We start from the raw sequence: 15,286 nt of genomic DNA, 5'->3' as shown, positions 1-15,286 counted from the left end.
AAATAGCTCTCACCGCTTTTCCAGATTGACTTCTTTATTTATTTTTCCCTTCCAGCTTTGTTTTTCCTCCATAATAGATTATTTTTTCATTAATAATGATCTTTCAGCTCAGAACCTTTTAGTAAAGCTACTCTTGACATAAGTGTGACTGGAACATTTATATGTCTGCTTGAGTTAAATGGACCAGCTGTAAGAACAAAAGAACGTTTCCTTAGAAATAAGCTGTTTTTATGTTTTTGTGCCAAAAAAAACCCAAATAAATAAATAAAACTATAATAACCAGGACTAGAGTTTATAGAAAATTATTTGTGTTGCATATGTTTGTGTGGGAAGGGCCAAACACAATCCCAGCCCTTATGTTGCGAACAGAAAGAGCATCACAGAGAAGACACGGGAGGGGGAGAGATGAGGGGAGGGGCTGGAGGAGGCAGACGGGAGAGAGAAAAAAGAGAAAGAGGCAGCCTCTCTGTAGCAGGTTTATTAGAGCAGCAGCCAGAGGAGGAGGAGGAGGAGGAAGAAGAAGTGAGGAGGAGACATCTGAACGAGAGTAACTGTCTGCAGCCAGGAGCGACACAAACCAGGACGGTAAGACCGCAGCTTGTCCCTGTCCCCGTCCATCATCCTCTTTCGGTGTGAACACGAGGCATCAGCTGGAGGATGGGAGAGGAAGGGGGACGGCTATCCAGTGTGTGTTTTCCCCTTCTTTCTCTGTCGGCCAGCTGACGGCACTCTGTGTGTGGAGAGAGCAGAGTGCTGTAGCACTGCAGAGAGGTGGAGAAGAGCGGGAGGGAGGATGGGGAGATGGAGGGCTGCATTATGCTCCACAGATTACAGGAAGCAGAGATGGAGAGACTGGGAGGAGGAAGAGGAGTGGAGACAGGAAGAGAGAGCTGAGATCTGCCTCTGTGTTCCTGTGCAGAACTGAGGGGTGGTGTGTGTGTGTGTGTGTGTGTGAGTGTGTGTGTGTGTGTGTATGTGTGTGTGTGTGTGTGTGTGTGTGTGTGTGTGGGGGGGGGGGGGTCAGCTGTCATCACCATTGGTGGTTCCTCACAGTGTTAGAGATGGGAGAAGTTTGTGTGTCTGGCCACACCCTCAGTGGGATGGGAGGCTTCTCTCTCTCTCTCTCTCTCTCTCTCTCTCTCTCTCTCTCTCTCTCTCTCTCTCTCTCTCTCTCTCTCTCTCTCTCTCTGTGTGTGTGTTCTGGAAAAACTGTTCTGTACTAAGTTCTGACTGGACTTGTGCATTTCCCTGAATTTGATGCCTCACTGCTTGATCTGTTTAGGCACCAATTAAACCCGAGAAGGTGGTGGTTTGTAGGTGTAACAGAGAGAAGGTTAGACAAGGAGTGTTTTCAGTTCTGAAGAAGTTATTGACGCTAAAAACGAATAACTTGCTTCATGTGTTTTTTGTCTCATTTGGTTGATCTAGGGACAAGAAAAAAAATTTCTTCTGCCCCCTAACGGCCTGTCTCCTATTGAAATGAGCTTGTTATCATTTAGGACTCTGGTGAGTCTTTTGTTACACCCCAGTGTTGCAGCTGTGTGTCACTGGGCCTCGGCTCCTCTCAGCTTGGCCGTCCTATATATGAAAATAATCTGACCACGACCCATAGACAGAGCTCAGTCGTGGTTGTCTTTTAAACTGTCTCTGCATGCTACTGGACAACAGACAATGTGACATACTCACTATGGATGTATGTCAACGGGTCGGTCCATCATACACAGACACACACAAATCCATCCTTTTCTAAATAAAGGACTTAAGTTCCTCTGTCTGCTCTAGATTCAAAGAAAAGCCCACGTCTAAATTGTCCAAAGCCGTTTCAAATGGTCCGCCGCCATCTGAGTTTCGCTCAGTTGCAGTAACATCTCGCCTACCAAACCGATAGAGCACTGTGATTGGCCCGCCACCAGAATGACCGGGGCTGCAGAGGTTTTAATGGAGGCTAGCTTCCTCTGCCTCTGGAGATCTGGTGGAGAAAAGTTTACCTGTTTCAGGGATTTCTTCGTGGTCCATAAGAGGACTCCACTTGACCAGGTTCTTGTTTTCCACCGACTTCAGGAAGTTCCTGTTCTGAGACCAGACTCACTCAGTCAGTCATGTTTGTAAAAAGAAACCGTCTCTGTCGTCGGTTCAGCTTATATTTTGTTGTTGCTGATTCATTTAGATCAAATTTAGATCGAATTCCAAATGGTTGAAATCTATTTCACCTTACTGTACATTTTTTCTGGGAATAATTATTTGAAACATCTCAATATTTTTATGTATTTGGTTCTTTTTTGGTTCCATACAAGATCTTGTAAATGAAGATGCTCTATTTCAGGGACTTTATCACCTTCCAATGAAACATTCCTGTTTGTACTTTTTCCACAGATTTCATGACTTAATGTTGAGAAACTATTTAGTGAGTCCGTTTATTTTGATGGTTCATTTTTAAAAATGTTGTTATCCAAATGGCCAAAATCACTTTCTATGTGGTCTATTTTGAAACTTTTTAAAGAAAGTTTTCACATTGAGATGAACACTTTTCTCCTTTTTTTTAGTCAGATCCATTCTTTTTGTTTTATAGTTCAGTTTTTCCTCGTTGATCCACAAAGGTTTTCGCTGCATCAGCCATAAAGTTTAGTGGATAATGCTGCAGGTCTTCATGAAGTGTCCCATCTGTCTCTGCTGCCCCCTGCCTGTCATCAGTGTTGGGAGGAACGCGGTACAAAAGTACTTAATTACTGTAATGCATTGCTTTTTGCTGTAATGTGGTAATGTAAGGCATTACAGGGAAAGAAAACGGTAATATTTACTCGGTACAATTGCCAGTAACGTGGTAGTTACAATGCATTTTTAAACCCAGAATCAAGATGTGGGTTTCCTAAAAATTCAAACTGCGGGAAGCCTGAAAAAAGATCCAGTATCCACATTTATGACGTCATTTATGGACTCAGCTTTGCGGGCATTCTATGAGCAGAGAGGACGCAGCGGTAATGGCTCAAATACTCCAGCTGCGTCCTGCACGCGGCCGCTGTTATATTCACAAAATCGCTCCACCAAAACAAAGTCATTCATTTGCGATCGTTTATATCAGCCCATATTCTCTGGTACTTCATGTACTTTTCAGCTGAGTTCATAATCTGTGGCCTGGTGATTTCAACTCATTGCTGCTGGAGCAACGCTACAACATATTAAGCTTTTTTTTTTGCGTTCGGTAGATCCTTTTGGCTGATTAGTTAGAAAGTAGGAAATCTAGGAAACAGTTTTTCTGGAAGACTGAAAACATGCAGCATGCAGGAAGGTTAGAGAGAGAAAGGGCAGGAAATTATTCAAATAAAATCAAGAAAACAAAACAAAGTGCTTGAAAAGAAAAAAGGTAGGTAGATTTATCCCCAATACACATATTTACCAGTGAAAAGCAATAATATGTAAGCATTAATATTTATACATGTGATGGAATCAGATCACCCCAGAAGTCAGTCCCACATCCAGGGCCGTATCAAGGCATTTGGGGACCAAGGCGAATATAGGCTTGGAGCCCCCACCACCTCACATCCTGCTCAGTTAATATAAGATGGCAGCATGCTGAGAGTACAGATTGTTGTTGCTTTTATTTAATAAACAATCATTTTAAAGCACTGTTATTATATCTGACTGTTTTTAACAGCAATCCTAGCTCAGACACCACATCACCTTCCTCTGGATGTGTCATGAGTTCACTGAGCATCACATGACCAGATTCATATTGAAGTTGTTTTGTGAAAGTAACTTAAAGTAATGCAAAAGTAGTGTAATGCCTTACATTTTAAAAATCATTAATATTGTAATGTAATGAATTACTTTAAAATGAGGGTAACAAGTAATAAATAATGCATTACAGTTTTGAAGTAACTTGCCCAACACTGCCTGTCACCTGCCCTTATCAAAATTCAAAGCCTTAATCACTGTCACCAGTTTTCCTCCATAAACTTAGCAGCTTAGGTTGTTGGCCCTGCTCGCGGTCATCGTCACGTTAGAGACTGTCGTCCTTGCAAACAGTGGTCATAAAGTTGGTTCCTATGACAGAAAACTGTGTGTGTGAGGATGAGATGGAAATTGAGAGAGTGTGTAAAAGGCTGTCCAAACATGCGTTGTGCTGCCTCCCTTCGCTGTCAGGCCAGTGGATAGTCCGTACAGGAGGGGACCGGCCAGGATGTGCAGTCACAAACACACCAGCGCGTCTCACTGAGATGTGTAAATGTTTACAGCCCTCTGTTCTTCACATCCGGAGCTTTGTGACTGAAACAGATGCCTAGACGTCCGGCTGCGTGTTGAAGAAATCCCCAGAAGGCAGGCTCCGTACGACAGCTCGCCTGAACATTTGTTGTTGTACTGTCCTGATGTCGAGGCGTTGTTGCATCATGTTGGCCATTTCACTTTTATTAAAGGGTTCGTTATTCAGGAGAATGTGTTTAGTGCTTCCACACACACACACACACACACACACACACACACACACACACACACACACACACACACACACACACCAACAAACAGCTCAGATGGCACATTTTGTGTTTGGAACATCCTCAGATAAACAGAACATATTTCTGCAGCAAATAAACAACAACGGCAGTACCACAGCAGGATGTTTCATTCAAACACACCAAAACATACGCTAACCTGTCAATTCAGGCTCACCAACATCCTAAAACAACCCCGAATGGTCCTCAGATCATCTGCATCCGAGATGAAGCCTCTGCATTCTGGTCCTGAATGGCTTCAGACAGAATCATGTTTAACAACTGTAATTTGTCATTTTGAAAAGACATATTTCTTTTTCTTATGTATGGAAACAAGCAGCGATGGAAGCTTAAGGAAAAAGTCATCTAATACTTGTTTAATTCAATTTTTCCTTTTTATTTACAGAAAGCTACAACATTTTAGTTTCAATTTAGATTTAAATAATGTTAAGAAATGTATGCCTAGTCTGATTCTGTTGCTGGAAGGAAGCAGAAAAACTCCTAAAGACACACATAAATGTCATCAATCTAAATGTCAGCATTGTTATTTAAGGGCAAATAAAAGTAGACACAATGCAGAGTACAGCCCTTGGATGGTAGCAGCTAATTAAAATAGGAAGAAAAAATGTGTTCTTTTAAATAACTACACTAATTATAAACATACAGTATCAAATACCTTTCATAAATAATTTGTTATTATTATTGTTGTTGTTGTTGTTATTACTTATGATAATAAAAATAATGAAGCAAATTAACATGCATTTATTGTTTACATCAAAGGGATGATCTGTTTGGCTGACCCATCTGCATTTTAGCAAAATGTTTCCACAGAATTGATGCTGTTATCTAATCATCTGACTTCTGGGCTTCATCGTGTTAGAGTGAGCTGAAGATAAGCTCTTAACTAGATTTGAGGCAAAAAACCTCATTTTTATTGGGATGAAATGCAAAGAGACTCATGTCTGGGTCTATTTCTGGATCAGTGACGTCTGATGGTTTGATGTTTGGAGTTGTGCTGGACTGAACTCTGCAGTTTATAAAGTGAATCAATCCAGGGAGAGGATGACGTTTTACATCAAAACGTTAAGGGCTGCAGTGTTAGCTCATATTTGGATCTGTTGGAGTGAACTTTGTACTGGTCTGAACTTAGTTCAGAACAAAACAAAGAAACAAACCAAACCAAACCAAAACTGTATATATATATATATATATATATATATATATATATATATATATATATATATATATATATATATACACACACACACACACACACTATTTTCCTGTCACAGGCTTCCTGTCAGTCAATATTTTGCTTACCACTAAAGGTTGAACTTTTTTAAGATGCACTGGGAAGGTTATATAAAAATCTAAATATTCAACAGACTCTATAAGAAAAAAATCATTGAACACAAAATAGGTTTTCTGCTTCTCTCCTACTGGTTGAAAGCAGAATTCCAACTGTCGTAAACAGCCCCGCCACAGCCCGCTGCAGCTAATGCTTATAACAAGCTAACACTAACTGATACTAAAACAAGCCACAAGGTAAAAAGATCCACAATGTTGAACATAAATATTATTACTTACAAGTCCAGTAAAGCCAGGTCACCATCAGTCCGTGATTCTGAGTCTATCTCCGTCAGTGTAGGCCACGCCAAGGTTCTGGTTTTAGCTTTTTGCTTCACCTTCAAAGACATTACTATCTACTTTTTACTGCCAGGCGTGTCCATGATACAAAACAATAAAATAAAATAAAATAAAACTAAATTCTTCTTCTTATGCTTTTTATTGACAGTCAGTTAACTGAAAAAGCTAACTGCTAGCCTTTATTGTCAGGATCTGCTCCTGCAGCACCTTGTGCCTCGTCTTCCCTTCTTACATGATGATGCGACTCACCTGCTGTAAAGGGTTAATTCACATGATATGTAATGAACCATTAGACATAAGATTCCATAGAAAATATGAAATCAATCTGATGGATCTTTGGGTACTTTTAACCAGAAGATTGGAACTTTTTATTGCAGGGATTATGTAACACTTCGTATTAACTCAGAGACAAAAGAAAGAGAGTCAAGTTTTAAAAGTTTAAAGATTTATTACTAAACAAATTAAAACTAGACTAACTTTAAACACTAAATGTATGGTGTAACTAAGGTGAGATGAGACAGAGAATGGTGTAATGTGGAATGTTGTTCAAAACCAGCAAATCCGAAGAAACAAATAGTTCTGATGGGAGTGAAGGTGATGTCTTCGCGCTAAGCTTTGATTTGGAGATTCATAAACACATAAGACACCATTTTTGTCGCTCCACACATACCATTAGAATGAGACCTCCGTACAGATCCAGACTGCCAGGTCCTCGAACCCCCCTTTCGGTACCGGAGCCGATGAAACAGCGTCAGCAGTATGACAGACTAGTCTTTGGATTGTCTCCAGGTAAAAAGAGACAGTTGGTTGACAGCGTCAGATGGACCCGGAGGGTCAATGACTTCAGCTTTTACTCTGAAGTTTTACTTACCCTGTGGATTCATCAATAAAATTTGTAAATATAGAAATATTTACCAAGTTATTACTTAATTAGGATATCCGTGGATATGCCTCAGGGCACCACCCCTTTTAACAGGGGAAAATGAATCCAAACCTCTATCAATCTGTCTAAAGTTCGTAAAATTCTTTTAACGAGCGGTGGTCATATTCTATCCAACACAGACAAATTCAATTGAGACAAAACTTAATTGGTGATAACATTTATTAACTAATATAACCACCTTAGCTCCTCCAAGGCGCTAGCCAATCAATATGTCAACCAACAGATTTTATCAAACAAACTACAAGCAAGGAAACAATGGAATGATACTGTGAAGAAACAATCTAATCAGACCGGTGGGGTGAGATGGTGATGTAATCAAGCAAAGGTGGGGTTGCTTGATGATGTAATCAGACAGAGATAGGCTGATTACCAAACTGGAGGGAGTTTTGAAAAACAAAATGGCGGATCCTTTGTTTGGTTGAACAAAGGATCAAAACTAGGTGTGTGTGTGTGTGTGTGTGTGTGTGTGTGTGTGTGTGTGTGTGTGTGTGTGTGTGTGTGTGTGGAATTTAGCCTGGCTTCCCAAACACGTATAATCAGTGGGCGTGGGCCCCTGATCAGACGCGTATTTGACAGTGTGAGCAACATTCACAGTAAACTTGATCAAAACACTTCAAATCGCTTCACAAAGCTCAAGAGAAAAAAACAACAACAGATCAATCATAAAGGCAAATTCAATATCTAAACAGTCTGTCTGGCCTGGCCACAGAGTGAAACAAACTTAGATATTAAAAACAACAAGAGAAACGGAGCTTACTTCGAGATGGTCCGTTGGGGAGTTTGGTACGGAAGCGAGAGACAGTCTAGTATTTTAAAGCAGTCACGTGGTCGACCGCTTGTTTTGGACTATTAGAGAAGCGGGAGAGAAAGGGAGAGAGAGAAAACAAAGAAAAATCTTGAATGAACGGACACAAGGCGTCCCTCTGTGTCCAGGGCTGAGCAGATCAGATGGCGTTGGTCCGTTGATCCCAGCAGCTAGGCCTCACACACACGCCGTCTGGAGCGGTAGGAGCAGAGGCAGGGGTCTCCTTACACCAGGTGAACTGGACAGGGGAGAGGAAAAGTTCCGCTCTGCGCCTCGGCTTTATAGACTCGTCCAGCGGGCGGTCTCTGTAGGGGCCGGTATCCACCGGGGGCCGGTCAGACTTGGTGTCGCTTGATGATGTCATCAAGCCAGGGCCGGCTTTGTCGACAGGCAACACAGGCGGCCGCCTGGGGCGCCATCTGATGGATAGGGCGCAAAATTTCAAAAAAAAAAAAAAAAAAAAAAGTTTCTTAAATTCATGTTTGTAATATGAAATGCACTCTCTGCATACTCAAAATTCCCCTTTGAAATGACATGAAATTAAAACATCAATATTTAAATTCTAATGATCTGGCTGCATTTCGAGCTCCCGCCGGCTCCTGCTTGAGCCACCCCTCCGAAGCATTTGACCGTTAAGGTTGCCATAGTTACGTGTGTGGGTGGCACTGTGAAGGACATCCTGTTGTCGTCGCGTTTAAACGTTTGATATTTTACGAGGAAAAGAACGCCTAAGCCATCGGGATCAGCATTCCGAAAGCGAAGGAAGGAAGAAGAATATAAACGGGCCCAAAGCAGAGGTATGTAGACTTTATAAGTTTTGCAAAGGAACTTTTTGCGCCTCTCCTGCCACGCACGGTCCACAGACGGACCCTCGCTAGCTGTTTACACACACAATACAGTATCTGTAACTTTAACCCATTCATTTTACTTTTGAATCGTCGTGTCCAGATGCAGTGAGACAATGTTGAGTCTCACTGTGATGATGAAGAATGTAATATTTTTTACTGGTTTTTGGAGCTTGATTGCAGCCTTTTATGAACGTTGTTTCAAGTTTTAAGTACGCATACAATATGAATTTAATATTTGTATATCAGAAGAACGTTAGGTGTGGGTGTAGCAAATTTTCAACTTTGTCCGACACATCGGGCGGGCGGCACCGCCGAGGCCATGGCGGTGACTCCCCCGCTGCCGCCGGGCCCGGCGGGGAGTGAGAACTGCCTAAACACAGCATGACATCTTATGCCGTCTCTTTCTTGTTTACGCTGCAGCGTCTTCTATCCAGGCATCACGCAGCAGCAGCAGCACATTTACTGAGCTACAATCTCAGCATCTAGAACCAGGTGAGTAAGTTACTTGTTAGGCTATTTGTAATCAGCTGTAGAAACGGACTTTTTCAAATTAAACGGCTTAACACATATATCGATATGCAAAATTAATTTATTTAAATCCACACCAGACACTTGTTTTTGGCACAATCAGTGCAGCATTGATTTAGCATTGAGAATATTAAATAATCTCAACATACACATCTGAAATTGTCTCCTTAAGATGTTATTGTCAATTAGGCTGTAAATTTGTAAAAAAAGGATGGACGTTAGTTTTTGTGACATAGTGAGTCATCTTCAAGGTATAAAGGTTTATGCCCTGAAGAAGGTCGTACCGAAACGCGTCGGTGTTTCCTTGTTTAATAAATGAAATCCTGCAGAGTGCCTCAGATCACCGGTTCTTCTTCCTCATATTCTACAATTTATTTGATGCTGAAGAGCACCTGAGAGTGAGACATAAGTTTTTTCAAATATTCCCCACTTCCACCTGTTTTTGATAATTTTATTCATGTTTTCATAGAACAGATTAAAAAAGATCAATAAAATAAAAAGTCCAGTAATATTAAAAATAGTGAAAAGCATCACTGCACATGACTGAGGAATATTGAATGTGAAAGTGGCACTGTTCTTAATTCATGCATCAGAGGGTTAAGTTGCTTTGTGTGTGTGTGTGTGTGTGTGTGTGTGTGTGTGTGTGTGTTTATTTTCTCACAGAAGAAGAACCCAACACCAGCAGACTCAGTGCTCCAATCCAACAGTCTGAAGAGACGCCATCATCAGCTTCAACAGATGTCTGTGAACATGTATGAGCTGCTGGCCCCATGGATCCTGCTGACTGGTCACAGCAGTTGAACAAAATGGAAAGTAGAACTTTCTTTATGATGACACTTTAATATTTGAGTTTTGCTTTTGATTGCACAGTTTAATGTTGCTTTTGATTTTGCATCCCCCCAATGACATTTGCACAACATTTTGAGTTGTCGGTTATTGTAATATTCCCAGGTTACTCATCTTTCAAGCTTACATTTATTCTTCAGGCTGTTGACTTTAAAGAGTTGCTGTGTGAATATTTAAAATAAAAAATTAGTAACTAAAGAATAACTGTGGAGTTGCTCTTTCCAATGTGTGGACTTGGGTTTGGGTGAGAAGCGGGGGGGGGGGGGGGCGCAAATGGGCACTCTCGCCTTGGGCACCAAATTACCCAGAGCCGGCCCTGCATCAAGCTGCTGCCAGCTGCAGAGGATCATGGGACATGGAGTCCCTGCTGGTGCTGATATTAACATGCTTTATTGTCTACGCTTCAGGGCGTAGATGGCACAGTCCTTTGGAGAAAATAAGCAGTAATTTTCTCATGAGGGCAGGACCCCAACATTATGTTTCCTTCTACAGGAGCCCATGAGGACAAAACACATTTACCGGTTTATAACGAGTGGTTACAAAATCTTTGCCATTCATGAACATTGTTTTACACATTTAACTCTTCACTTGTTGCCAGTGACAATGAGTATGATGTGTTTGTCATTTTTCTGGAGGTTGAATGATCCGACAAAGTACTTGATGGATGGATGGATGGATGGATGGATGATGGATGGATGGATGGATGGATGGATAGATAGATAGATAGATCGATAGATAGATAGATAGATAGATAGATAGATAGATAGATAGATAAATGGATGGATTGATGGAATGATGGATGCATGAATGGATGGATGGATGCATGAATGGATGGATGGATGGATGGATGATGATAGGATAATTGATTTATGATGGATGGATAATTGATGGATGGATGGATGGATGGATGGATGGATGGATGGATAATGAATGGATGGATGGATGGATGAATAATGGACGGAAAAATGATTGATGGATGGATAATCGATGGATGGATGGATGGATGGATGGATGGATGATAATGGATGGATGGATAATGAATGGATGGATGATGGATGGATGGATGGATGGATAATGAATGGATGGATGGATGGATGGATGGATGATGATAGGATAATTGATGTATGATGGATGGATAATTGATGAATGGATAATGGATGGATGGATGGATGGATGATGATAGGATAATTGATGTATGATGGATGGATAATTGATGTATGATGGATGGATAATTGATGAATGGATAATGGATGGATGGATGGATGGATGGATGATGATAGGATAATTGATGTATGATGGATGGATAATTGATGTATGATGGATGGATAATTGATGTATGATGGATGGATAATTGATGGATGGATGGATGGATGGATGGATGGATAGATGATAGATAGATAGATAGATAGATAGATAGATAGATAGATAGATAGATAGATAGATAATGGATGGATTGATGGAATGATGGATGCATGAATGGATGGATGGATGGATGGATGGATGGATGGATAATGAATGGATGGATAGATGGATGAATAATGGACGGAAAAATGATTGATGGATGGATAATCGATGGATGGATGGATGGGTGGATGGATGGATGGATGGATGATAATGGATGGATGGATGGATGGATGGATGGATAGATGGATGGATAATGAATGGATGGATGATGGATGGATGGATGGATAATGAATGGATGGATGGATGGATGGATGGATGGATGGATGATGATAGGATAATTGATATATGATGGATGGATAATTGATGAATGGATAATGGATGGATGGATGGATGGATGATGATAGGATAATTGATGTATGATGGATGGATAATTGATGAATGGATAATGGATGGATGGATGGATGGATGGATGGATGGATGATGATAATAGGATAATTGATGTATGATGGATGGATAATTGATGTATGATGGATGGATAATTGATGAATGGATAATGGATGGATGGATGGATGGATGGATGGATGATGATAGGATAATTGATGTATGATGGATGGATAATTGATGTATGATGGATGGATAATTGATGAATGTATAATGGATGGATGGATGGATGGATAATGAATGGATGGATGGATGGATAGATGGATGGATAATGAATGGATGGATGGATGCATGGAATGTTTGGGGTTAGAATGCACTAGAAATTGAGATGTACGGAATCACGTGACAAAGTCTCCATCCACAGAAGATCTGTAGTTGGTTCTCCAGCATGACTGGAACAACCCAGGTTCAGAGACAGAGGCAGATGTCACACCAGATATCAATTTCTCTTTAGTTCATTCACAGTTTTTTGCTGATTGATGACACTAAAAGATTAGCACTTCCATTTTTGAAATCATTCTTTTTTTTACAGCATTTCCCCCACACCAGTATAAGATCAAGCTAATTTCAGACATTTTTATGAACATATTTTGTGACACAAACTAAATGTGTAGTTTTTCTAAACATCTTTACTGCAGCACTTTCCTGGCATTTATATAAACATTTTTTTAAATGACTAACATACATTTCCAGTCAATAAATATGCTAATTATTGTGTAATGAATAGGAGTAATATATCAATAAACACTGCTTTTATGCAGCATTTTCCCAGTCATGTTGTTTTTTGAGTCTCCTCTCAGTCGATGCAACAGCTTTCCTATCAGAGTTGTGACACTGTGATTGTTTCCTGGTATCTGCTGCTCTCACACACCAACACAGAGCTCATGGGGCTTGGTGGGAGCTGGTGTGATTAATAGTTCAAACTGTTTTCTTTAAGCAGACATACACATCCACGCCTACACGTTCATGATCAGGGGAAGAGGAAAACTGCAGCCTGGATTTATTACTTAAAGCCCAAAAGCAGATGATGTATGGCTGTAATCAGACACAATTAGTCTCTTTCATAGTTAGCATGAATTAGTTTTTATGCTCTTGGATTTTTAAATCCCTTAAAGAGTCCGAAGGGTAAAGTTGAATCCTGTTTTTTCTCCCCACAGATTTCCCCTCTCACCTCACAGACCCATGGTAGAGGCCATGCCAGTTCTCACAGCAGGAGCAGGTGAGTCAAGCTGCCATGGAGACTCAACAGCGTTCATATAGCTCGAATCATGCTGCACTCCACCTGTTAGTGTTAATGCACATAAGTGAATCCTGTCCTCCGCAGGGCTCCACGAAACGCTGGCCCTGCTGACCTCTCAGCTACGGCCTGATGCCAACCACAAAGAGGACATGGTCTTCCTCAAGGATGTCTTCAGTGAGAGAAGTTTGGGTTACCTGATGAAGGTGAGGACTATCTTAGAGCATTTTGATGTTGAACTGCACAGCTTAGATTTTCAGATTGTTGGTTTTTAAGTTTAGGAGCATCAGATCTAAATCCTGTCTTCCCTTGTTGGTCCTACGTAAACAGTCCCTGGTGACCTGAGGGGTCGAGATGGTTTATGCCTGAAAATCTGAGATAAATTGGGTCACCAGCTTTGCCACTAACTCAGCATGCAGGCATCTTGCTGCATCATTTTCTCCATTGACATCTCTCACCAGGAACAGTGTGTCAAACCTTCTCACTCCTATCTACTGCATTCCTGCAGGACCTTTTTCCTCCTAACCCATACCTCCTATGGTAACAGCAGCTGTAGCTCATTTGATTGGTGCTTCACTAACATCAGGTACATTTTTGACTTCACTCAGACACGCTCAAACCCAACTTGTCCCACAACTGAGCTGTGTCTATGAGTGACGGCCAGACTCACATGAATAAGATGACTTGCCAGCTTATATCACGGCCTTAAAAGAAGCCAGGTCAGCCAAGTCCTCTGTACTTATAATGCTCAATTTATCAGTTGCATTTGCCATGACGGGAAGAGCACACTCTTTCTCTTTGTTTCTTGTACCATTGCTAGGCTGACGATACCAAGCTCTGTGATTCCCACCTGATGACCTCACAGGTTTAGTGCAAATCTTGGACTCTCTCTGTGACAGATGCATGCTCAACCTCTATAAAACTGAACTGCTTGTCTTTCCAGCCAAACAAACCATACTGCACAATATTTTTATCCAAACTGAATCCATATCTCTAACCATTAGGAGCTGTGATCAAAGACTAACTGACCTTTAAAGCTGCAAACAAGCTAGGTCTTGAATGCTGACATGGTCACTGAACACTCACCCTTCGCCTCAAGTGTCTTACCTGGATCCACATCCAGCAGAACCGGAAACCCACATTGCTAGAGGAAATGAGAGAGGATCAAACACCAGTCGTCGTTTTCTAGATCCAAACGATGTCTTTGTGGATGATTTCTAATGGTGTTTTTCTTTCTGGGACTCTTTTGTTCTGTTGCAAAATACACAAGTGTGTGGAGGACCCAGGGAAGTGCGGCTGGATGGTCCAATAGTTGCTTTCGGTCTGAAACATGTTGTTAGTGGTTATCATTGGTGAGGATTTCAGACAAATGAGAGAAGCACCTTATTAATAATTTTCCTTTGTTATTTCCACAATGTATCTATAGCTATGCTACATAAGTTATGTCTAAATTAGCGCACATTAGCCTTTTGTGCGTTGAGCTCCGTCAGCCACCCTTAACTACCTGCATCAAAAGGTGTGTTTCCGCAATCTGAACTTCAGGGTAATTTTACCGGAACTTCCCGGCATGCATGTCTCCACTTCACCGGGCTGGCCAAACGGGCCGTTTACTGGTCTTTTTTTCGGGAACCAATGGAGTACCTGAACAGGGGTAGTTACTCGTAAAGCTCTGTCGAGTTGCTGAGCTGGACTTTAGGTTACCTCAGGCTGATAACTCAAGTATGACATGACATTAGTAGACGTCATCCAAAAGTTGCTTGAGAAGCAGAATGGAAGCAAAAGCAAATACGCTCCTTTCACGCTGCTTACAAATCACCATTACTAACTCCCAACACCAGAAAACGAAGCGGAATTCCCCACACAACAACATACTTCATGGGGCTTTGTGGGTGTCACAGAGCACCATAATAAACGATGCTTTCTCTGGTCATTGAACACCACATCTTACATCACACAGCAGTTCTTCTGGCCCTCAGAGGTGATTACATTATGCTGTAGGGATGAGCCGGATACTCGTCTGAAACGAGTATCCGGTACGGATAAAGCATTTTTGACGAGTACGAGCATGAAACGAGTAAAACTTGTTAATATCTGTAATCG

At 41.2% G+C, this 15,286-nt stretch overlaps 1 protein-coding gene across 4 annotated transcripts in view; it reads left to right on the top strand.

The window, feature by feature from the left end:
* Positions 1–425: 425 nt before the first annotated feature.
* mpp3a (MAGUK p55 scaffold protein 3a) overlaps positions 426–15,286 on the top strand; it is a 55,088-nt gene continuing 40,227 nt past the window's right edge. For 2 of the 4 annotated variants that reach the window (XM_054741301.2, XM_054741300.2), the window contains exons 1-3: positions 427–585; positions 13,107–13,168; positions 13,274–13,392. In XM_054741301.2, the coding sequence (XP_054597276.1) occupies positions 13,132–13,168; positions 13,274–13,392 (156 nt within the window). In that variant the 5' untranslated portion in view covers positions 427–585; positions 13,107–13,131. Of the gene's footprint in view, positions 586–1,222; positions 1,507–13,106; positions 13,169–13,273; positions 13,393–15,286 lie in introns of those variants that run through there. The other 2 variants (XM_054741298.2, XM_054741299.2) reach the window with 2 other exon arrangements.

This window comes from Nothobranchius furzeri, chromosome 5 (assembly GCF_043380555.1).
Source record: "Nothobranchius furzeri strain GRZ-AD chromosome 5, NfurGRZ-RIMD1, whole genome shotgun sequence".
In the NCBI taxonomy this organism is placed as follows: domain Eukaryota; kingdom Metazoa; phylum Chordata; class Actinopteri; order Cyprinodontiformes; family Nothobranchiidae; genus Nothobranchius; species Nothobranchius furzeri.
Note: the sequence above shows the minus strand (reverse complement) of the source record. Positions and strands in the feature narration are given on the sequence as shown.